This window comes from Bufo gargarizans, chromosome 4, assembly GCF_014858855.1.
Source record: "Bufo gargarizans isolate SCDJY-AF-19 chromosome 4, ASM1485885v1, whole genome shotgun sequence".
NCBI classification, from domain to species: domain Eukaryota; kingdom Metazoa; phylum Chordata; class Amphibia; order Anura; family Bufonidae; genus Bufo; species Bufo gargarizans.
In genome coordinates, this window is record NC_058083.1 from 222,352,777 (window position 1) to 222,376,916 (window position 24,140).

The 24,140-nt window shown below is 42.9% G+C and overlaps 1 protein-coding gene across 1 annotated transcript in view; it reads right to left on the reverse strand.

The window, feature by feature from the left end:
• The window catches only part of CSMD1 (CUB and Sushi multiple domains 1), a 2,061,198-nt gene that overhangs the window by 726,062 nt on the left and 1,310,996 nt on the right, over positions 1-24,140 (reverse strand). The window contains exon 19 of the mRNA XM_044291097.1: positions 11,760-11,876. Coding sequence (XP_044147032.1) covers positions 11,760-11,876 — 117 coding nt within the window. The remainder of the gene's footprint in view (positions 1-11,759; positions 11,877-24,140) is intronic.

Consider the following 24,140-nt stretch of genomic DNA (forward strand, 5'->3'; position numbering starts at 1 on the left):
TGTCAGCAGAGAATCAGTCTGCATGTCATAGCAGAGAATGAGGCTTCACGTCACCCACCACTGCAACAGTCCATTTTCATAAATTTAGGCCCAGCACCCAGGCAGAGGAGAGAGGTCCCGTAACAGAGGATCTGGCTTCATGTCACCAGAGAATCAGTCTGCATGTCATAGCAGAGAATCAGGCTTCACGTCACCCACCACTGCAACAGTCCATTTTCATAAATTTAGGCCCAGCACCCAGGCAGAGGAGAGAGGTCCCGTAACAGAGGATCTGGCTTCATGTCACCAGAGAATCAGTCTGCATGTCATAGCAGAGAATGAGGCTTCACGTCAGCCACCACTGCAACAATCCATTGGCATATATTTAGGCCTAGCACACAGGCAGAGGAGAGGTTCATTCAACTTTGGGTAGCCTTGCAATATAATGGTAAAATGAAAATAAAAATAGGATTGAATGAGGAAGTGCCCTGGAGTCCAATAATATATGGTTATGGGGAGGTAGTTAATGTCTAATCTGGACAAGGGACGGACAGGTCCTGTGGGATCCATGCCTGGTTCATTTTTATGAACGTCAGCTTGTCCACATTGGCTGTAGACAGGCGGCTGCGTTTGTCTGTAATGACGCCCCCTGCCGTGCTGAATACACGTTCAGACAAAACGCTGGCTGCCGGGCAGGCCAGCACCTCCAAGGCATAAAAGGCTAGCTCTGGCCACGTGGACAATTTAGAGACCCAGAAGTTGAATGGGGCCGAACCATCAGTCAGTACGTGGAGGGGTGTGCACACGTACTGTTCCACCATGTTAGTGAAATGTTGCCTCCTGCTAACACGTTGCGTATCAGGTGGTGGTGCAGTTAGCTGTGGCGTGTTGACAAAAGTTTTCCACATCTCTGCCATGCTAACCCTGCCCTCAGAGGAGCTGGCCGTGACACAGCTGCCTTGGCGACCTCTTGCTCCTCCTCTGCCTTGGCCTTGGGCTTCCACTTGTTCCCCTGTGACATTTGGGAATGCTCTCAGTAGCGCGTCTACCAACGTGCGCTTGTACTCGCGCATCTTCCTATCACGCTCCAGTGCAGGAAGTAAGGTGGGCACATTGTCTTTGTAGCGTGGATCCAGCAGGGTGGCAACCCAGTAGTCCGCACAGGTTAAAATGTGGGCAACTCTGCTGTCGTTGCGCAGGCACTGCAGCATGTAGTCGCTCATGTGTGCCAGGCTGCCCAGGGGTAAGGACAAGCTGTCCTCTGTGGGAGGCGTATCGTCATCGTCCTGCCTTTCCCCCCAGCCACGCACCAGTGATGGACCCGAGCTGCGTTGGGTGCCACCCCGCTGTGACCATGCTTCATCCTCATCCTCCTCCACCTCCTCCTCATCCTCGTCCTCCTCGTCCTCCAGTAGTGGGCCCTGGCTGGCCACATTTGTACCTGGCCTCTGCTGTTGCCAAAAACCTCCCTCTGAGTCACTTCGAAGAGACTGGCCTGAAAGTGCTAAAAATGACCCCTCTTCCTCCTCCTCCTCCTCCTCCTCCTGGGCCACCTCCTCTTCCATCATCGCCCTAAGTGTTTTCTCAAGGAGACATAGAAGTGGTATTGTAACGCTGATAACGGTGTCATCGCCACTGGCCATGTTGGTGGAGTACTCGAAACAGCGCAACAGGGCACACAGGTCTCGCATGGAGGCCCAGTCATTGGTGGTGAAGTGGTGCTGTTCTGTAGTGCGACTGACCCGTGCGTGCTGCAGCTGAAACTCCACTATGGCCTGCTGCTGCTCGCACAGTCTGTCCAGCATGTGCAAGGTGGAGTTCCACCTGGTGGGCACGTCGCATATGAGGCGGTGAGCGGGAAGGCCGAAGTTACGCTGTAGCGCAGACAGGCGAGCAGCGGCAGGATGTGAACGCCGGAAGCGCGAACAGACGGCCCGCACTTTATGCAGCAGCTCTGACATGTCGGGGTAGTTGTGAATGAACTTCTGCACCACCAAATTCAGCACATGCGCCAAGCAAGGGATGTGCGTCAAATTGGCTAGTCCCAGAGCTGCAACGAGATTTCGCCCATTATCACACACCACCAGGCCGGGCTTGAGGCTCACCGGCAGCAACCACTCGTCGGTCTGTTGTTCAATACCCCGCCACAACTCCTGTGCGGTGTGGGGCCTGTCCCCCAAACATATGAGTTTCAGAATGGCCTGCTGACGTTTACCCCGGGCTGTGCTGAAGTTGGTGGTGAAGGTGTGTGGCTGACTGGATGAGCAGGTGGAAGAAGAGGAGGAGGAAGCCGAGAAGGAGGAGGTGGCAACAGGAGGCAAAGAATGTTGCCCTGCGATCCTTGGCGGCGGCAGGACGTGCGCCAAACAGCTCTCCGCCTGGGGCCCAGCTGCCACTACATTTACCCAGTGTGCAGTTAGGGAGATATAGCGTCCCTGGCCGTGCTTACTGGTCCACGTATCTGTGGTTAGGTGGACCTTGCTACAGATGGCGTTGCGCAGTGCACACTTGATTTTATCGGATACTTGGTTGTGCAGGGAAGGCACGGCTCTCTTGGAGAAGTAGTGCCGGCTGGGAACAACATACTGTGGGACAGCAAGCGACATGAGCTGTTTGAAGCTGTCTGTGTCCACCAGCCTAAATGACAGCATTTCATAGGCCAGTAGTTTAGAAATGCTGGCATTCAGGGCCAGGGATCGAGGGTGGCTAGGTGGGAATTTACGCTTTCTATCAAATGTTTGTGAGATGGAGAGCTGAACGCTGGCGTGTGACATGGTTGAGACGCTTGGTGACGGAGGTGGTGGTGGTGGTGTTGGTGGTACATCCCCTGTTTGCTGGGCGGCAGGTGCCAACGTTCCTCCAGAGGCGGAGGAAGAGGCCGAGGCGGCAGCAGCAGAATAGGCCGAGGCGGCAGCAGCAGAAGAGGTAGCAGGGGGAGCCTGAGTGACTTCCTTGGTTTTAAGGTGTTTACTCCACTGCAGTTCATGCTTTGCATGCAGGTGCCTGGTCATGCAGGTTGTGCTCAGGTTCAGAACGTTAATGCCTCGCTTCAGGCTCTGATGGCACAGCGTGCAAACCACTCGGGTCTTGTCGTCAGCACATTGTTTGAAGAAGTGCCATGCCAGGGAACTCCTTGAAGCTGCCTTTGGGGTGCTCGGTCCCAGATGGCGGCGGTCAGTAGCAGGCGGAGTCTCTTGGCGGCGGGTGTTCTGCTTTTGCCCACTGCTCCCTCTTTTGCTACGCTGTTGGCTCGGTCTCACCACTGCCTCTTCCTCCGAACTGTGAAAGTCAGTGGCACGACCTTCATTCCATGTGGGGTCTAGGACCTCATCGTCCCCTGCATCGTCTTCCACCCAGTCTTGATCCCTGACCTCCTGTTCAGTCTGCACACTGCAGAAAGACGCAGCAGTTGGCACCTGTGTTTCGTCATCATCAGAGACATGCTGAGGTGGTATTCCCATGTCCTCATCATCAGGAAACATAAGTGGTTGTGCGTCAGTGCATTCTATGTCTTTCACCGCTGGGGAAGGGCTAGGTGGATGCCCTTGGGAAACCCTGCCAGCGGAGTCTTCAAACAGCATAAGAGACTGCTGCATAACTTGAGGCTGAGACAGTTTCCCTGGTATGCATGGGGGTGATGTGACAGACTGATGGGGTTGGTTTTCAGGCGCCATCTGTGCGCTTTCTGCAGAAGACTGGGTGGGAGATAATGTGAACGTGCTGGATCCACTGTCGGCCACCCAATTGACTAATGCCTGTACCTGCTCAGGCCTTACCATCCTTAGAACGGCATTGGGCCCCACCATATATCGCTGTAAATTCTGGCGGCTACTGGGACCTGAGGTAGTTGGTACACTAGGACGTGTGGATGTGGCAGAACGGCCACGTCCTCTCCCAGCACCAGAGGGTCCACTAACACCACCACGACCATGTCCACGTCCGCGTCCCTTACTAGATGTTTTTCTCATTGTTATGGTTCACCACAACAACAAATATATTATTTGGCCCAATGTATTGTATTCAAATTCAGCGGGATATAAATTTGAGGCCTAGTATTTAGGCGCTGGGTGACCGGTATGGATTTAGTGACAGAATTAGACTTGGAAATGCACAGAAGCGTGTGTGTGAAGTTATTCTGAATGACCCAATGTGCACCTTGAATATTATATACCCTTTTTGGGATAGATTTCAAATAGCTCTGATATAGCAGGAACCACTAAATTATGAAATTGCTAAATTGGGAATTGTACTTCAACCCAGAACAAAAAATGTGCTTTGACGGGCACTAAATAACTTTCCCAGCTACAACAGGACAGCGGTAACGAGAGATTTAGAGGGATTTAAATTTGAGGCCTAGTATTTAGGCGCTGGGTCACCGGTATGGATTTAGTGACAGAATTAGACTTGGAAATGCACAGAAGCGTGTGTGTGAAGTTATTCTGAATGACCCTATGTGCACCTTCAATATTATATACCCTTTTAGGGATAGATTTCAAATAGCTCTGATATAGCAGAAACCACTAAATTATGAAATTGCTAAATTGGGAATTGTACTTCAACCCAGAACAAAAAATGTGCTTTGACGGACACTAAATATCTTGCCCAGCAACAACAGTACAGCGGTGGGTAACGAGAGATTTAGAGGGATTTAAATTTGAGGCCTAGTATTTAGGCGCTGGGTGACCGGTATGGATTTAGTGACAGAATTAGACTTGGAAATGCACAGAAGCGTGTGTGTGAAGTTATTCTGAATGACCCAATGTGCACCTTGAATATTATATACCCTTTTTGGGATAGATTTCAAATAGCTCTGATATAGCAGGAACCACTAAATTATGAAATTGCTAAATTGGGAATTGTACTTCAACCCAGAACAAAAAATGTGCTTTGACGGGCACTAAATAACTTTCCCAGCTACAACAGGACAGCGGTAACGAGAGATTTAGAGGGATTTAAATTTGAGGCCTAGTATTTAGGCGCTGGGTCACCGGTATGGATTTAGTGACAGAATTAGACTTGGAAATGCACAGAAGCGTGTGTGTGAAGTTATTCTGAATGACCCTATGTGCACCTTCAATATTATATACCCTTTTAGGGATAGATTTCAAATAGCTCTGATATAGCAGAAACCACTAAATTATGAAATTGCTAAATTGGGAATTGTACTTCAACCCAGAACAAAAAATGTGCTTTGACGGACACTAAATATCTTGCCCAGCAACAACAGTACAGCGGTGGGTAACGAGAGATTTAGAGGGATTTAAATTTGAGGCCTAGTATTTAGGCGCTGGGTCACCGGTATGGATTTAGTGACAGAATTAGACTTGGAAATGCACAGAAGCGTGTGTGTGAAGTTATTCTGAATGACCCAATGTGCACCTTCAATATTATATACCCTTTTAGGGATAGATTTCAAATAGCTCTGATATAGCAGAAACCACTAAATTATGAAATTGCTAAATTGGGAATTGTACTTCAACCCAGAACAAAAAATGTGCTTTGACGGACACTAAATATCTTGCCCAGCAACAACAGTACAGCGGTAACGAGAGATTTAGAGGGATTTAAATTTGAGGCCTAGTATTTAGGCGCTGGGTGACAGGTATGGGTTTAGTGACAGAATTAGACTTGGAAATGCACAGAAGCGTGTGTGTGAAGTTATTCTGAATGACCCAATGTGCACCTTCAATATTATATACCCTTTTAGGGATAGATTTCAAATAGCTCTGATATAGCAGAAACCACTAAATTATGAAATTGCTAAATTGGGAATTGTACTTCAACCCAGAACAAAAAATGTGCTTTGACGGACACTAAATATCTTGCCCAGCAACAACAGTACAGCGGTAACGAGAGATTTAGAGGGATTTAAATTTGAGGCCTAGTATTTAGGCGCTGGGTGACAGGTATGGGTTTAGTGACAGAATTAGACTTGGAAATACACAGTAGCGGGTGTGTGTGAAGTTATTCTGAATGACCCAATGTGCACCTTCAATATTATATACCCTTTTTGGGATAGATTTCAAATAGCTCTGATATAGCAGGAACCACTAAATTATGAAATTGCTAAATTGGGAATTGTACTTCAACCCAGAACAAAAAATGTGCTTTGACGGACACTAAATATCTTGCCCAGCAACAACAGTACAGCGGTAACGAGAGATTTAGCGGGATATAAATTTGAGGCCTAGTATTTAGGCGCTGGGTCACCGGTATGGATTTAGTGACAGAATTAGACTTGGAAATGCACAGAAGCGTGTGTGTGAAGTTATTCTGAATGACCCTATGTGCACCTTCAATATTATATACCCTTTTAGGGATAGATTTCAAATAGCTCTGATATAGCAGAAACCACTAAATTATGAAATTGCTAAATTGGGAATTGTACTTCAACCCAGAACAAAAAATGTGCTTTGACGGACACTAAATATCTTGCCCAGCAACAACAGTACAGCGGTGGGTAACGAGAGATTTAGAGGGATTTAAATTTGAGGCCTAGTATTTAGGCGCTGGGTCACCGGTATGGATTTAGTGACAGAATTAGACTTGGAAATGCACAGAAGCGTGTGTGTGAAGTTATTCTGAATGACCCTATGTGCACCTTCAATATTATATACCCTTTTAGGGATAGATTTCAAATAGCTCTGATATAGCAGAAACCACTAAATTATGAAATTGCTAAATTGGGAATTGTACTTCAACCCAGAACAAAAAATGTGCTTTGACGGACACTAAATATCTTGCCCAGCAACAACAGTACAGCGGTGGGTAACGAGAGATTTAGAGGGATTTAAATTTGAGGCCTAGTATTTAGGCGCTGGGTCACCGGTATGGATTTAGTGACAGAATTAGACTTGGAAATGCACAGAAGCGTGTGTGTGAAGTTATTCTGAATGACCCAATGTGCACCTTCAATATTATATACCCTTTTAGGGATAGATTTCAAATAGCTCTGATATAGCAGAAACCACTAAATTATGAAATTGCTAAATTGGGAATTGTACTTCAACCCAGAACAAAAAATGTGCTTTGACGGACACTAAATATCTTGCCCAGCAACAACAGTACAGCGGTAACGAGAGATTTAGAGGGATTTAAATTTGAGGCCTAGTATTTAGGCGCTGGGTGACAGGTATGGGTTTAGTGACAGAATTAGACTTGGAAATACACAGTAGCGGGTGTGTGTGAAGTTATTCTGAATGACCCAATGTGCACCTTCAATATTATATACCCTTTTAGGGATAGATTCCAAATAGCTCTGATATAGCAGGAACCACTAAATTATGAAATTGCTAAATTGGGAATTGTACTTCAACCCAGAACAAAAAATGTGCTTTGACGGACACTAAATATCTTGCCCAGCAACAACAGTACAGCGGTAACGAGAGATTTAGAGGGATTTAAATTTGAGGCCTAGTATTTAGGCGCTGGGTGACAGGTATGGGTTTAGTGACAGAATTAGACTTGGAAATACACAGTAGCGGGTGTGTGTGAAGTTATTCTGAATGACCCAATGTGCACCTTCAATATTATATACCCTTTTAGGGATAGATTTCAAATAGCTCTGATATAGCAGGAACCACTAAATTATGAAATTGCTAAATTGGGAATTGTATTTCAACCCAGAACAAGAAATGTGCTTGAACGGACACTAAATAACTCGCCCAGCTACAGCACTAGGGACAGATTTAGCTGGATATAAATTTGAGGCCTAGTATTTAGGCGCTGGGTGACCGGTATGGATTTAGTGACAGAATTAGACTGGGATATGGCCACAAAATAAACAGACTATTGCTGGTTAAATGCACTTGGTGTGACAGCTTCACCCTGATGTAGGCTTTAGCCAAAAAACAACCACACCATTGAGGGTTAAATGCACTTGGTGACAGGCGCAGCTTGCCCCTGATTTTGTATATGGCCAAAAAATGAACAGACTATTGCTGGTTAAATGCACTTGGTGTGACAGCTTCACCCTGATGTAGGCTTTAGCCAAAAAACAACCACACCATTGAGGGTTAAATGCACTTGGTGACAGGCGCAGCTTGCCCCTGATTTTGTATATGGCCAAAAAATGAACAGACTATTGCTGGTTAAATGCACTTGGTGTCACAGCTTCACCCTGATGTAGGCTTTAGCCAAAAAACAACCACACCATTGAGGGTTAAATGCACTTGGTGACAGGCGCAGCTTGCCCCTGATTTTGTATATGGCCAAAAAATGAACAGACTATTGCTGGTTAAATGCACTTGGTGTGACAGCTTCACCCTGATGTAGGCTTTAGCCAAAAAACAACCACACCATTGAGGGTTAAATGCACTTGGTCGCAGCTTGTGCTGGCGCACCACAAGACACAAAATGGCCGCCGATCACCCCAGAAAAATGAGACTGACAAACGGTCTGTGCAGCCTAAAAACAGTGAGCAATTGAGGATCAGCAGCTCAATGATCCACAGCTGCAGATCGATCAGTTAATCAAGTCCTTTGGAGGAGTTAATCTGCCTAATCTCGCCCTACTGTCGCAGCCGCAACCTCTCCCTACGCTAATCAGAGCAGAGTGACGGGCGGCGCTATGTGACTCCAGCTTAAATAGAGGCTGGGTCACATGGTGCTCTGGCCAATCACAGCCATGCCAATAGTAGGCATGGCTGTGATGGCCTCTTGGGGCAAGTAGTATGACGCTTGTTGATTGGCTGCTTTGCAGCCTTTCAAAAAGCGCCAAGAAAGCGTCACAAAAGCGCCAAGAAAGCGACGAACACCGAACCCGAACCCGGACTTTTACGAAAATGTCCGGGTTCGGGTCCGTGTCACGGACACCCCAAAATTCGGTACGAACCCGAACTATACAGTTCGAGTTCGCTCATCCCTAATTGTGAACAATTCCCTTTCCCCATAATTTGTTATTAAGAATGGAACTAGGCAGGGCTGTCACCTTTCCCCCCTAATCTTTGTATTAGTTATGGAACCCTTACTCCAAACTATCCGCCAAGAAAACAAAATAAAAGGCATTAAACTGGAGGGACAGGATCATGATCTTATGATAATGACAACCAACCCTGAAACATCCTTGCCCATTGTTTATAACATTTTGGAAGTCTTTAGTCCTCTATCAAACTTTAAGATCAACCTGAACAAATACAACGTTCTACCAATAGGTCTTGGGCCTTCAGTTAAACAAAAACGTCCCCCTTCAACTGGGAAGCCCCCTTTCTCACATTTGTACGGATCAAAATATCTCATGATATAAACAAACTCTTCACAATCAATTACACCCCTCTCCTCAAGTCCATGCAAGACCAATTGACCAAATTATACTCCCCAACACTCTCCTGGTTTGGTCCAAAAAATATGGTTACGTCCTTAGTCCTTCCCAGACTCAATTACCAACAACAGGTTCTTCCCATCCCCATCCCGAAAGAATACTACAATTCCCTCTCAAAACTAATCAGATCTTTTATCTGGAATGGGAAAGAATCTAGAATTTCCACAGCAGTCCTCCAGAGACCTAGAGGTTTTGGAGGTATTAGCCTTCCCTACCCTCTATTATACAATAGAGCAATTCTCTTGACAAGGGCCCTTGATTGGTTTAGACAATCACCCCACAAATCATGGGTGGGGATGGAAACCTCTAATTCAAATCACTCATTTAGAGGTCTTTTAGTGGACACTCAACATTTTCCCTTTAAAGATCTAAGTGCCTGTCCAACGGTCAAGGCGACCTTGGAGACATGGAAATGGTTCCAGGACTCTAATTTTGGCATTCCTACCCCTTCTCCCATTGTGCAAATTAGGGATGTACTAGACCTAGCTTCTGGTGAACTAAAACAGTGCATACCCCCCACTCCGTCACTCAGAAACCCCTATCCTTTCATTGTTTACTGATTCTGGGAATCTGTTAGAATGTGAGGCCTTTCTATCTGCTATTCAAGCCCCTACAGCTAATCCTTTTATTGTCTCCTTTCTATGGAACTACATTACTAAAAACATACCTTAGCACTTTCTAATCAGACCTCTCACGTGGTTTGAATACCTGATACAAAACCAATCTCCTCCAAACAAACCTATATCGCAACTCTACAAAAAACTTAGCACACCGATCTTGCCACCCAAAGCGGCCTATATCAATTTTTGGGAGAAAGATCTTGACTATACCTTCTCTTCTAGAGAACTATCCTGCATACTCCTGACTCCTCATACTTCTTCTCGCTGTGTGAGGATCCAGGAAAATGGCTACAAGGTCTTAACAAGGTGGTATAAGACACCGGATATAACATGTAGATATGGAGAGGGGAATTTGGATGTCTGTTGGTGCTGTGGTCAGGAAAGGGGAACCTTCTATCACATCTGGTGGACATGGTAGGAAAAAATATTTTCAAGGAGCAACAAAATCTGTAATTGAACAGTCCCGCAGTCTCCTCAATTAGCCCTCTTGGGTTATCACTCATTCGATACATCCCTTAGGATTCCTCCCTTATTCAACAAATTGATAATGGCAGCACGCCTCCTGGTACCGCTGTCACCCGACATTCCCTTAGAAGATCAATGGGTATGCAAAGTAGACACAATTTACAGATTTGAATTAATTGCCGCCTGGGAAAATAGGACTAGGACTAAGTTCAAGGATAGCTGGAAAGATTGGGAGTTATTAAAATGTTTTAAATAGAATTGTTGCTCAACATTAACATTAATTGTAATGTCTTAACATTGACTGTCTATTATCAGTCTGATGAAACATCTACTACCTTTGTACTTGTACGGCTTCTGTTTGATATTTATGCCGTACAATATATTGTAAGGTTTGTAAATTTTTATTGAGTTAATAAAAATGTATATAAAAAAAGTGAAAGTTTGATTTATGATTATAATTTGGTCCCATTACTTTTGGTTCCTTAACAAGTGGGAGGCACATATGCAAACTGTTGTAATTCCTACACCGTTCACCTGATTTGGATGTAAATGCCCTCAAATTAAAGCTGACAGTCTGCAGTTAAAGCACATCTTGTTCGTTTCATTTCAACTCCATTATGGTGGTCTATAAAGCCAAAAAAAATTGAATTGTGTTGATGTCCCAATATTTATGGACCTGACTGTATATTTCTTGTTGGAATGAGATAGGCCACTATACGCTTTAACCAGAAAACAATTAAATAGTGCAGTGCATATATATATTTTTCTTATTTTACTGAAATACGCCCCTATATGCTTTGACCAGAAAAAACTGCAACAGTGCTGTACGTATATATTTGTGTATTTTTTTATGAAATACGCCCCTATATGCTTTCAACAGAAATAACTGCAACAGTGCAGTGCGTATATATTTTTCTTATTTTACTGAATTACGCCCCTATACAGATGTAGCAGGGTTAACACACAATCTTTTAACTCAAATGTTTTAACTCATTGTGTTATCTTGAAACAAAAGCCATTGAAAAGCAATTGAAGGTGTTTGCTTAACGTATTTAGTTTAGATAACATGTCTCATAAAGCATGTGTGTTAACTCTACTACATCTGTACGTTGTCACCAGAGTTAACTGCAGAAATGCACTGAGAATATATTTTTATTTTATTACTGTAATACGCACCTATACGCTTTCACTAAAAAATACTGCAACAGTGAAATGCGTATATATTTTTCTTAGTTTCTAAAATACGCCCCTATACGCTTTCACCAGAAATAACTGCAGAAGTGAAATGCGCATATATTTTTCTTGTCATATTGAATAAGATACTAAGATATTTACAACATAACACTTGCAATGTTACCAATGTAATGCATCACATACCTTTACCATGTGATACTTCAATTGTCCATGTGCAATTCAAAGAATTAGGGTAAAAGTCAGGAAAACCTGGAGAAAGAATTGTTCCACTTCTTCCATGAATATATCCACCACATAAAGCTGAAACAAACAAAAGTTGTAGAAAAAATAAATAGTATTTCTACTAAAATAATGTGTCCTTTTCATAAGTTCTTATCAGTGATGTCCAGGCACTGAAACCTCCATCAACCACTAGAAAGAAGCAGTTGTTTCCGTTAAGTCACCATGTTCCTTTAGCTTTTCGTCAATCTGTCCCATTGCATTTAGACTATGAGAAATAACTGAGTTTACAGATCAATCAAGCTATCTGAGCTATAAGTTTTCCATATCTCCCATAGAAGTGAATGAGTTATGGAAAGTTATTGAAACAGCATAGCAAGATATATTGTTTCCATGCCTTTTCATATGCTAAAGCAGCATAGCAAACAGTGACTTGTTGTTTCTGTGTCTCTAATTCATGTCTATGGGAGTTATAGAAACAGTATGACACAGTGAGCTCAGCTGCTTCTTGTAAAACCAGGCACCCCTTGTAACCAGGGTTTAACAGCCAACAGAATTAAATTAAATGGGATGGCATCAGGGAACACCCATTCTAGTGATAGGTGTGGGTCCCAAATTGGGGACTGGAAATATCAGACATTTAGGGCATTTCTTGTGACTATGCTATATATGTCTGAGATGAGAATACCCCTTTAAGTATTAAGATGTAGGGAGCAAGTAATGACAATTCCACTTCTAATAGTTTCTATAATTTATCTCAATTATGTTCACAATGAAGTAGAAACTAGCCATAAAGTATAGTGAAGCATGCAGTTATTAAAAAGAAAGACTACTGTAATTACAGTTTAATGGGTTTTACATGAAAAGAACATAGACAATAAATTGGATAGCTTACCATACATATTAATATATATGAGTATCATTGAAACATATTATTATTAATATTATTAGTATTATTATAAAATAGCAGTAGCAGCAGAATTACATACTTTTAATGGCATTAAAGAAGATGACAATGTTTAGTAAGGGACTGTGCATATTAGTGGTTGCCACTAGGGATGAGCTAATTGAAGTTGACAAAGTTGAATTCGATCTGAATTTCAGGAAAAATTTGATTTGCATCGAAGCCGAATTTCCTCACGCTTCATCACATTTTTTCTTAAAATAGCTGCTGCACATGTTAGGACATGAAGCAAAGAACTCTGGGAACGAGGGATCACCCACAATGCCATGCATGCAGCCAATCAGCAGCAGCCAGCCATCCCCTGTGATTTCACAACTCTATAAATAGCCTCAGCCATCTTGGATTCAGCCATTTTCCAGTGTGCTTAGTGCACAGAGAGATGTCAGTAGGCGCTAGGGACAGTGTTAGGAAAGACTTTATTGTGCTGTAAAAACAATTTACAAGTTCAGGGAAAGATTAGTCAAGGTGTAGGGAAAGGATAGGGAGGCATCATCTACACTATAAAAGGAGAACAGGGTGCAATAGGAGAGTATACAGCCTGGGTAATAGGAGCGATTCTATTACACCATGCTGCACTAATTGGGGATCCAAATTGCAGTTATACTGCAGCTTTTAGGTTGTTTGCACTATATGATAAATCCAGCAAACCATGCCTATAGATTGGGGTACAAGTACTGTGTGATACAGCCATTTAAGGGATAGATATGTACGTCCTATTAGCCGTTCTGCTTTGATTTTATATTGTTTTACATTTTTGGGGGGCTTATTAATCGGAAAAAAACCTAAAAAATATATGTCTTAATTGCCGTTCAGTGTTGAAGTTACATTGTACTACAGCCATTTACGGGGTGTATTAACCCCTTAGTGACCAAGCCTGTTTGGGCCTTAATGACCAAGCCAAATTTTGGAAATCTGACATGTGTCATTTTAGCTTAGAATAACTTTGTAACGGTTTTGCACATCAAAGTAATTCTGACATTGTTTTCTCGTCACATATTGTACTTTACTTAGGTGGTAAAATTCTACCGATAAAATATGCGTATCCTTATTAAAAAAGTGAAATTTTATGAAAATTTGTAAAAAACTGCACATTTTCCTATTTTCAACTGCAATATTTCATATACATACATAAATACTATTCAATATTTTTTTATCAGAAATTTATTTCCACATCTTTACTTTATTTTGGCTGCACTCACAAAAATTTTTACTTTTTTTTTATTTTTTATTTAGGAGACTTTACATTTTAACATAAATGTTAAAATTTTTGAAGTACATATTTTTTCCTGAAACAAGCCAAGTTTGCAGAGGTTTATAAGTGTCAGAATAATAGAAACCCCCCAAAAGTGAACCCATTTTAAAAACTAGGCCCCTTAACGTATTTATCTATGGGTGTAATGAGTTTTTTGACCCACTAGTTTTTTGTAGAAATTAATGCTAAGAAGGTGAAAAAAAATGTAATTTTCATTTTTTACACAAAAGTGTCAATTTAAAGACAGATTTTTTTCTACAGAGCACATGAAAATGAAGATGTACACTCCAAAATGTATCACCCTGTTTCTCCTGTCTTCAGAAATACCCCCATTGTGGCCCTAATCTTATGTCTTGACAAACGGCAGGGCCCAAACATAAAGGAACACCCAGTTGTTTTCAGAACACAAAATTTGCTTGAAAATGGTTTAGGCCCCATTGCACACTTGTAATGGCGTTGAGCTGCCAAAACAATAGAAAACCCCCACAATGGACCCCATTTTGAAAACTAGACCCCCTAAGGTATTCATCTAGGGGTGTAGTGAGCATTTAGACCCCCTAGTTTTTTGTTGAAATTAATGCTAAGAAGGTGAAAAAAATGTAATTTTCATTTTTTACACAAAAGTGTCAATTTAAAGACAGATTTTTTTCTACAGAGCACATGAAAATGAAGATGTACACTCCAAAATGTATCACCCTGTTTCTCCTGTCTTCAGAAATACCCCCATTGTGGCCCTAATCTTATGTCTTGACAAACGGCAGGGCCCAAACATAAAGGAGCACCCAGTTGTTTTCAGAACACAAAATTTGCTTGAAAATGGTTTAGGCCCCATTGCACACTTGTAATGGCGTTGAGCTGCCAAAACAATAGAAAACCCCCACAATGGACCCCATTTTGAAAACTAGACCCCCTAAGGTATTCATCTAGGGGTGTAGTGAGCATTTAGACCCCCTAGTTTTTTGTTGAAATTAATGCTAAGAAGGTGAAAAAAAATAAAAATAGCTCCACGAACCATCCTAAAGGGATCCCTCCCTCCCTGGAAAGCCCACAAACTAAACAGAAAATGAGAATAAATTGAATTCCTGACCCCCCCCCCCCCCCGTTCTTTTTGGTATTAAATAAAATTTATAATTTGCAACCGTATGGTACGTTTCAAAGCAGGGGTAATTACAGAGCCCTGGTTGTGATGGGCAGCTGGGGCAGTAAATCCGGGTGTCCCTCCTCCTTCCATGTTTGCTACACACCCGGCATCTTTTCTGTGGATACGTTTTGCTGGTAGTGGCAGGGACGGGGTGAGGGAAATGGCGTTCTAAAAGCCTTCGAACGTCCTCCGATTCGAAGGCTTGCCTAGGTGCGGGGGACTCAAACAGGAGACTCTCAATCACCTTCTCCTGGTACTCGAGGAAGTTAAGGTTTCCCTGGGACTTTTTGAATAAAATAAAACTATTATAGGTAGCAATCTGGATGAGGTAGATTGCTACCTTTTTATACCAGGCCCTGTTTTTTCGCTTCACCAGGTAGGGGTGAAGCGCTTGGTCCGAGAGGTCTACACCTCCCATAAATTTATTGTAGTCTGTCACACAGACCGGTTTGTGCTTGTCCGCCGTAGCCCCCCTCTCCCTAACTGCCACTGTGGTGTCTGCATGCAAGGTGGTCAGCATGTAGACATCCTTCCTGTCCTTCCACTTCACGGCAAGCAGCTGGTCACTTGCGAGGGCGAAGGATGTTCCTTTCTCCAAACGTTTGGAGACCAGCGGTTGTGGGTATCCAACTCTATTTTTGCGGACTGTCCCACAAGCCCCTGTGTTTGCAGCATGGAGGGATTTATAAAGGGGTATACTAGTGTAAAAATTATCGGTGTACACGTGGTACCCTTTGTGCAGGAATGGTGCCAATAAATCCCACACAATTTTTCCCGATGTGCCAATATTTTCGGGGCAGCCTGGGGGGTTAAGTTGGGAGTCTCTGCCCTCATAAATAGACAGGCCACAGGTGTAGCCGGTTGTGCTCTCGCACACCTTATACAACTTTACCCCATATCTGGCACGCTTGGAAGGAATATATTGACGGAAGGAAAGGCGGCCTTTAAAACTAAAAAGGGACTCGTCAACTGATAATTTTTTCTCAGGGGTATATAATTTCAAAAATAAATCTGTAAGGAGGGAAATAAGGGGTCTCAATTTATTTAGGCGGTCAAAGGCTGGGTCAGTTCTGGGGGGGACTTGGGAATTGTCTGAAAAATGCATGAACCGCATTAGGACTTCATAGCGGTTACGGGACATAACTGCTGCAAACACAGGGGTTGAGTGGACAGTACTCGCAGCCCAATAGGATCGGACAGAGGTTTTTTTTACAATGCCCATGTCCAGGGTAAGCCCCAAATTTTTATTTATTTCAGGGACACTTGTGGGGGTCCACCGTCTTACATAAATAGACGTGGGCTTTTGTACAGCAAACTGTGTGGCGTACAAATTAGTTTGCTGCACAATTAACTCCAGGACTTTATCATCTACAAATAAATGAAAAAAATCATAAGGGGTAAAATTGCCGACATCCACATTAATTTGGGGAGTGGGTAAAAATTGGGGTACTTGGGGGGAAAATGAAGTGGCAGGAACCCACGTAGCAGAAGGGACGGGACCGCTGGGTGGAGAATGAGGGGAGGTGGTGACTTCTACCACCATAGGGCTATAGGGTCTGGGGATGGAATCAGAGTCCCCGCTATCTGAAAATATTTCCGCCTCTGAAGCGGTGCCAGATTCAGAGTGGTCAGAGCAGAGAAATTCGTATGCCTGCTCCGCACTTAACAATCTCCGAGCCATTTTTTTTTTCTGTACAGCTCAGAAAAATTCAAATAACTGACCGTCCCTAAAAATGACTGACACCCACCGACTGACGGAGTGACACCCACCGACTGACGGAGTGACACCCACCGACTGACGGAGTGACACCCACCGACTGACGGAGTGACACCCAACAACTCACTGACTGACACCCACTGACCGCCAGTAACAGACGAACAGGGTCCCTAATAAAGATAAATGACTGTAACTAATAGACGTCTAATGACGGACGCCTAATCACGGACATCCACTGACCGCCAGTTACTGACGGACAGTTTATAATTTGATTTTTTTTCTTTTTTTTTTCACAGTATGTAATCACAGAGCCAGGACAGAAGTCTGATCTCTCTCTCCTCACAGAACAACTGCGCTGAGGGGAGAGAGAAGCACAGCCCCTGTCCTGGCCATGTTTTGTAAATATAATGGATGTGATCTCCATGATAGGTTTATCATGGAGACCACATGATCAGGGACCATTATTATTGGTCCCTGATGGTTACTGTGCTGAAGGCAGATCTTCAGCACAGTAACCAGTGTGCATGTCTGTGCCATTTTTTTATTTTTTTTATTAGATGGGGGGGGGGGGGGCCCTAATAACTTTATTAAAATATATCTAAGGGCCCTATTGCCCCGATCGGGGTGCTGGGGGACCCGATCGGGGTGCTGGGGACCCGATCGGGGCATAACTTGAACTTCTCTCTCCTCTCCTGAGGAGAGAGACCTTACAGTAAGCGGCGGCGGCCGGCTTTCAGTCTGCGCATGCGCCTGCCGCCGCCGCCATCTTCCTTGAGGGTGAGGGGGGTGGGGGGGTGAGGATCGGGACCCAGCTTAGGGACAGAAGTGCTGGGGGACCCGATCCTAGCACCGGAGACTTTCTCCCTCCTCTCTCACATGAGAGGAGGGAGAAAGTTTTAGTTCAGGCTTCATTTTCGGTGATCGCTGTGATAAAGTGTATCACGGCGATCACGTGATCAGAGACCGCTTGTCACGGTCTCTGATCACTGCCCCGAGCCCTCAGCTACCTCCGGTAGCTGCGGGCACGGAGCTACTACGCTTGATTTTAGCGTTAACTCGGGCTGAAGTGCCGCCGTAAAAAGGCGGCGCTCCAGCCCAAGGCCCCTTAGTGACCGCCGTAAAAACACGTATGGGTGGTCACTAAGGGGTTAATAGAAAAGATACGTATTTCCTATTAGCCGTTCTATGCTGATTTTACATTGTTTTACTTTTTTTGGGGCGTGTATTAATAGGTAAAAAAATGAAAAATTATATGTCATAATTGCCGTTCAGTGGTGAAGTTACATTGTACTACAGAAATTTATAGGCTGTATTAATATGAAAGATACCTATGTCCTATTAGCTGTTTTGCATTGACTTTACATTGTCTTACTTTTTTTTGGGGGGTGTATTAATAGGAGAAAAAAAAAAAAGGAAAAACTGCCATTCAGCAGTCAAGTTACATTGTACAACAGCCATTTATGGGGTATATTAATAGGAAGATACGTAAGTCCTATTAGCCGGTCTGCGGTAAATTGTGATTGTTAAATTTCTTTTTTGTAGGGGTGTATTAATAGGAAAAAAAAAAAGGAAAAAAAATATATGTCATAATTGCCGTTCATCTGTCAAGTTAGATTGTACTACAGCCATTTACGTGGTGTATTAAAAGGAAATATACTTACGTCCCATTAGCCGCTCTGTGGTGAATTGTGATTGCTATATTTCTTTTTTTGGGGTGTATTACCAGGAAAAAGAATATATCTTAATTGCTGTCTGCCTACAAAAAAACATTTTTTGCACTGTGCCTCTAGCTATGTGCCAATACATGTGCCAACGTGCCTCTAGCTATGTGCCAATACAACAGGCTACAAGCACATATGGGGTATTTGCAAAAACGGGAGAAAATGGTGATCATATACTGGGGTGCATTTTTTTCTTTAACCCCTTGTGAAAGTGAAAAATTAGGGACTGCTAGTAATTTTTTCATTTTTACAAATGTGTGTGTTTAATGCTTTCTCTAGTATTTCTGCCTTCTGTGAGACACCTGTTTTCTGAAAAGTAACCTTTCCACCACGTAAAATGTTTGTACTGGGGTGCTCTCTCTGAAATTGGGTCACTTCTTGCGCTTTAAAATTTTTGGGGACCTAAGGAAATGTATTTAATGCGGCATGGCACCTAAAATACATGTCTGTTTATTCATGCCTACAAAAACTATTTTTTGCACTTTGCTTCTAGAGACCTGCTATGCGCCAATACAACAGGCTTCAAGCACATATGGGGTGATTGCAAAAAGGGGAGAAAATAGGGAACATATGCTGTGGTGCATTTTCTCCTTTAACCCCTTGTGAAAGTGAAAAATTGGGGTCTACTAGTACTTTTTAATTTTTACAAATGTGTGATTTGAAATGCTTTCTCTAGTATTTCTGCCTTTTGTGAGACACCTATTGTCTGAAAAGTACTCTTTCCACCACTTAAAATGTTTGTACGGGGGTGCTCTATGCTAAATAGGGTCACTTCTTGGTTTTTTTCATTTCTGAAGACTTCAACAAATGTATTTAATGAAGCATGTCACCTTAAATAAATGTCTGTTTATTCAGGCCTACAAAACCCATTTTTTGCACTTTGCCTCTAGCGCCCTGCTGTGAGCCAATACAACAGGCTACAAGCACATATGGGGTGTTTGCAAAAAGGGGAGAAAATGGGGAACATATGCTGGGGTACATTTTCTCCTTTAACACCTTGTGAAAATGAAAAATTGGGGTCTGCCAGTAATTTGACATTTTTACAAATGTGTGCTTTGAAATGCTTTCTCTAGTATTTCTTCCTTCTGCGACATACCTGTTGGCTGAAAAGTACACTTTCAACTACTTAAAATGTTCGTATGGGGGTGCTATTTCTGAAATAGGGTCACTTCTTGGGGTTTTTCATTTTTGGGGACCCTAAGAAATTTATTTAATGCAACATGGCAGCTAAAATCTATGTCTGTTTATTCAGGCCGGCAAAAACCATTTTTTTTTTTCCATAAAAAGTTTCTTTATACCCACATTGTTCACTTTAACAAGGGGTAACAGGAAAAAATGCACCCTACATTTTGTTCCCCATTTCCCCCCCAAATATGCCAACACCCCATATGTGCTAAAAAAAATTATGTATGTGCGCATGGCAGGGCTCTGGAGTCAAACAGCTAAATATGGTTTTTGCAGGCCTGAATAAACAGACATGGATTTTAGCTGCCATGTCGCATTAAATAATTTCCTGAGGTCCCAAAAAAAAAAAAAAAAAGAAGTGACCCCATTTGAGAAAGAACACCCATGCATGAACATTTTAAGTTGTGGAAAGGTTACTTTTCAGCAAACAGAAGTCTCACAGAAGGCAGAAATACTAGCGAAAAACATTCAAAGCACACATTTGTAAAAATGAAAAATTACTACCAGACCCCAATTTTTGCACTTTCACAAGGGGTTAAAGGAGAAAATGCACCCCCGTATATGTTCCCCATTTTCTCCCCTTTTTGCAAACACCCCATATGTGCTTGTAGCCTGCTATATTGGCACATAGAAGGTTGCTAGAGGCAAAGTGCAAAACAGTTTTTTGTAGGCCTGAATAAACAGACATATATTTTAGGTAACATGTCACATTAAATAATTTCCTACGGTCCCCAGAAATGAAAAACCCCAAAAAGTGACCCACAGGTGTCTCACAGAAGGCATAAATACTAGAGAAAGGATTTCAAAGCACACGTTTGTAAAAATGAAAAATTACTAGCAGACCCAATTATTCCCTTTCACAGGGGGTTAAAGGAGAAAATGCACCCCAGTATATGTTGCCCGTTTTCTCCTCTTTTTGCAAACACCCCAAATGTGCTTGTATCCTGCTGTATTTTTGCGTAGCAGGTCTCTAGAGGCAAAGTGCAAAAACTGTTTTTTGTAGGCCTGAATAAACAGACCTAGTTATTAGCTGCCATGTTGCATTAAATGCATTCCTGAGGTCCCCAAAAATGAAAAAAAACAAGAAGTGACCCCATTTTAGAACGCACACCCCCATACAAACATTGTAAGTGGGGGAAAGGATACTTTTCAGCAAACAGATGTCCCACAGAAGGCAGAAATACTAGAGAAAAGATTTCAAAGCACACATTTATAAAATTTAAAAATTACTAGCAGACCCCCATTTTTGCACTTTCACAAGGGGCTGAAGGAGAAAATTCACCCCAGTATATGTTCTCCATTTTATCCCCTTTTTTCAAATACCCCATATGTGCTTGTAGCATGCTGTATTGGCGCATAGCAGGTCTTTACAGGCAAAGTGCAAAAACTTTTTTTGTTGGCCTGAATAAACAGACATGGATTTTAGCTGCCATGTCGCATTAAATACATTCCTGAGGTCCTCAGAAATAATAATAAAAACAAGACGTGACCCCATTTTGAAAAGTGGATCCACATGCAGACATTTTAAGTGGTGAAAAGGGCACTTTTGACCTAACAGGTGTTTAAGAGAAATGAATATGTAGTGGTTGTTGAAAAGTTTAAGTGGATATGTAAGCTATGCGGACTAAATCAGAGATATAAGGTGGTAAAATTACAGGGTACATCAAGGATGAAATTAATACTTCATGAATGAGTAGTAGATTCATATGCCAGGTTTTTCAGGGCAGGTTTTGCTGTGGTGAATGGTGTCTTTCCTTATCCCCCTTTTGGAACACACCTTGCATCTTTTTGGGTCCTTTCCTTCCTTGCTGTCTGGGGGACTTGACCTGGAAAATGTTGCCCTGGTACAACACGTGCACCACGATTCCCTGAAATACTGGGACTCTTCCTAGCCTGGCTTTGAAAAATTAGGGCCTTGATAACCACCTCTTGGAACTGGAGGAAAGTTCCTGTGTGGCCTGCAGATGGAAATAGCAGGTACACAGTGTACATTGCCACCTGTACAATGTGTACGACCAGCTTTTTGTACCACACATTTTGTTTTTTGTGTGGCACTGTAGAGCTTCAGAACTTGATCTGAAAGATCAACCCCTCGCATGTGTTTATTGTAGTCTAGGATGCAAACTGGTTTGGAGACATTGTGTTTGTAGTACCGCAGGGGAAGTGGTATTTGTGTAAATGGTGGTCAGTAAAAGGACATCCCTCTTGTCCTTGTACTTAACTGCCAGCATGTTCTCAGGGAGGAGAGCCCTGCTTTCACCCTTTCTCAGTGGTTGCCCTACCAGGGATCTAGGGAGGCCTCTCTGATTTTTGTGCACTGTGCCGAAAGCCACAGTACTTCTGGCAGTTAGGGACATGAATAGGGGTATGTTGGTATAATAGTTATCCACAGCAGTGGGTGCAGCAAGTCCCACACAATCTTTTCACTAACTCCTAGGATGGGGTAGCATTCTGGGGTTTCAATGCTGGAATATTTCCCTTTATAAATGCAGAACTTGTGGGTGTACCCGGAGCTACTCTTACAAAGTTTGTACATTTTTATACCATACCTTGCCCATTTGCTAGGCAGATACTGGCGGAATCTAATCCGCCCTTTGAAAATTAACAGGGACTCAGCTAAACATACATTTTTATCAGGGGTGTACAACTCAGCAAACTTGGTATTAAAGCAATCAAGGACAGGCCTAACCTAGAACAGATGGTCAAATGTCGGGTTACTTTGGGGTGGTCACTGTATATTGTCGATGTAGTGTAGAAATTTCCGAATTGACTCAAAATGCTTCCAGGTCATGGTATTACTGTAAATTGGAGTCTGGTAAAAATTGTCCAAACTCCAATATTGTCTGAAGTTTGGTTTCTTTACTACACCCATATGCAGAAAGAGTACCCAAAATGTCATAATCTCTGCTGCACTTACTGGGGTCTAACCTAGGGTCTGGCATATGGCGAGGTAGGGTTCTGAGCTATAAGTTGTTGGGCGTACAAATTGGTTTGGGCCACTATTAAATTTACAAAATCTTCAGAGAAGATTTCGAAAAAATCTTGTTCTGTGAAGCCAGCATTGTCTATCTATTTTCCAGAGTTGCCTAAAAAAATCCAGAAGTTTGGGCTAATAATCGTTAGGGGGTGGGGTCCATATGGGGTCAATCTGGGGCACTGCTACCCTGGGGTGCCTTCTAAAGGGTCCCTCATCGGCGGATGATTATGATGATGAGGCAGTAGAGGAGTAGAGGAAAGTGGCATCCTCTTCTCCCTCACTGGCTGACTCAGTATCAGAGGCAAGATATGCGTATCCCTCTTTAGCTGAGTAAACTTGTTGGGACGGATGGCCATTTTTATTTTATTGGGGTGATTTTTGTGAAATGTGTAAAACTTTATTTAGTGTGTGGTATGTATGTAGTATTTTCACACATGAAGGGACTTGTTATAAATTTGAAATATAGAGAAAAGAGTAGAAATTTTTTTTGCTGGATATATATATATATATATATATATATATATATATATACACTCACCTAAAGAATTATTAGGAACACCTCTTCTATTTCTCATTAATGCAATTATCTAGTCAACCAATCACATGGCAGTTGCTTCAATGCATGTAGGGTTGTGGTCCTGGTCAAGACAATCTCCTGAACTCCAAACTGAATGTCAGAATGGGAAAGAAAGGTGATTTAAGCAATTTTGAGCGTGGCATGGTTGTTGGTGCCAGACGGGCCGGTCTGAGTATTACACAATCTGCTCAGTTACTGGGATTTTCACGCACAACAATTTCTAGGGTTTACAAAGAATGGTGTGAAAAGGAAAAAACATCCAGTATGCGGCAGTCCTGTGGGCGAAAATGCCTTGTTGATGCTAGAGGTCAGAGGAGAATGGGCCGACTGATTCAAGCTGATAGAAGAGCAACGTTGACTGAAATAACCACTCGTTACAACCGAGGTATGCAGCAAAGCATTTGTGAAGCCACAACACGCACAACCTTGAGGCGGATGGGCTACAACAGCAGAAGACCCGACCGGGTACCACTCATCTCCACTACAAATAGGAAAAAGAGGCTACAATTTGCACGAGCTCACCAAAATTGGACTGTTGAAGACTGGAAAAATGTTGCCTGGTCTGATGAGTCTCGATTTCTGTTGAGACATTCAAATGGTAGAGTCCGAATTTGGCGTAAACAGAATGAGAACATGTATCCATCCTGCCTTGTTACCACTGTGCAGGCTGGTGGTGGTGGTGTAATGGTGTGGGGGATGTTTTCTGGGCACACTTTAGGCCCCTTAGTGCCAATTGGCCATCGTTTAAATGCCACAGGCTACCTGAGCATTGTTTCTGACCATGTCCATCCCTTCATGACCACCATGTACC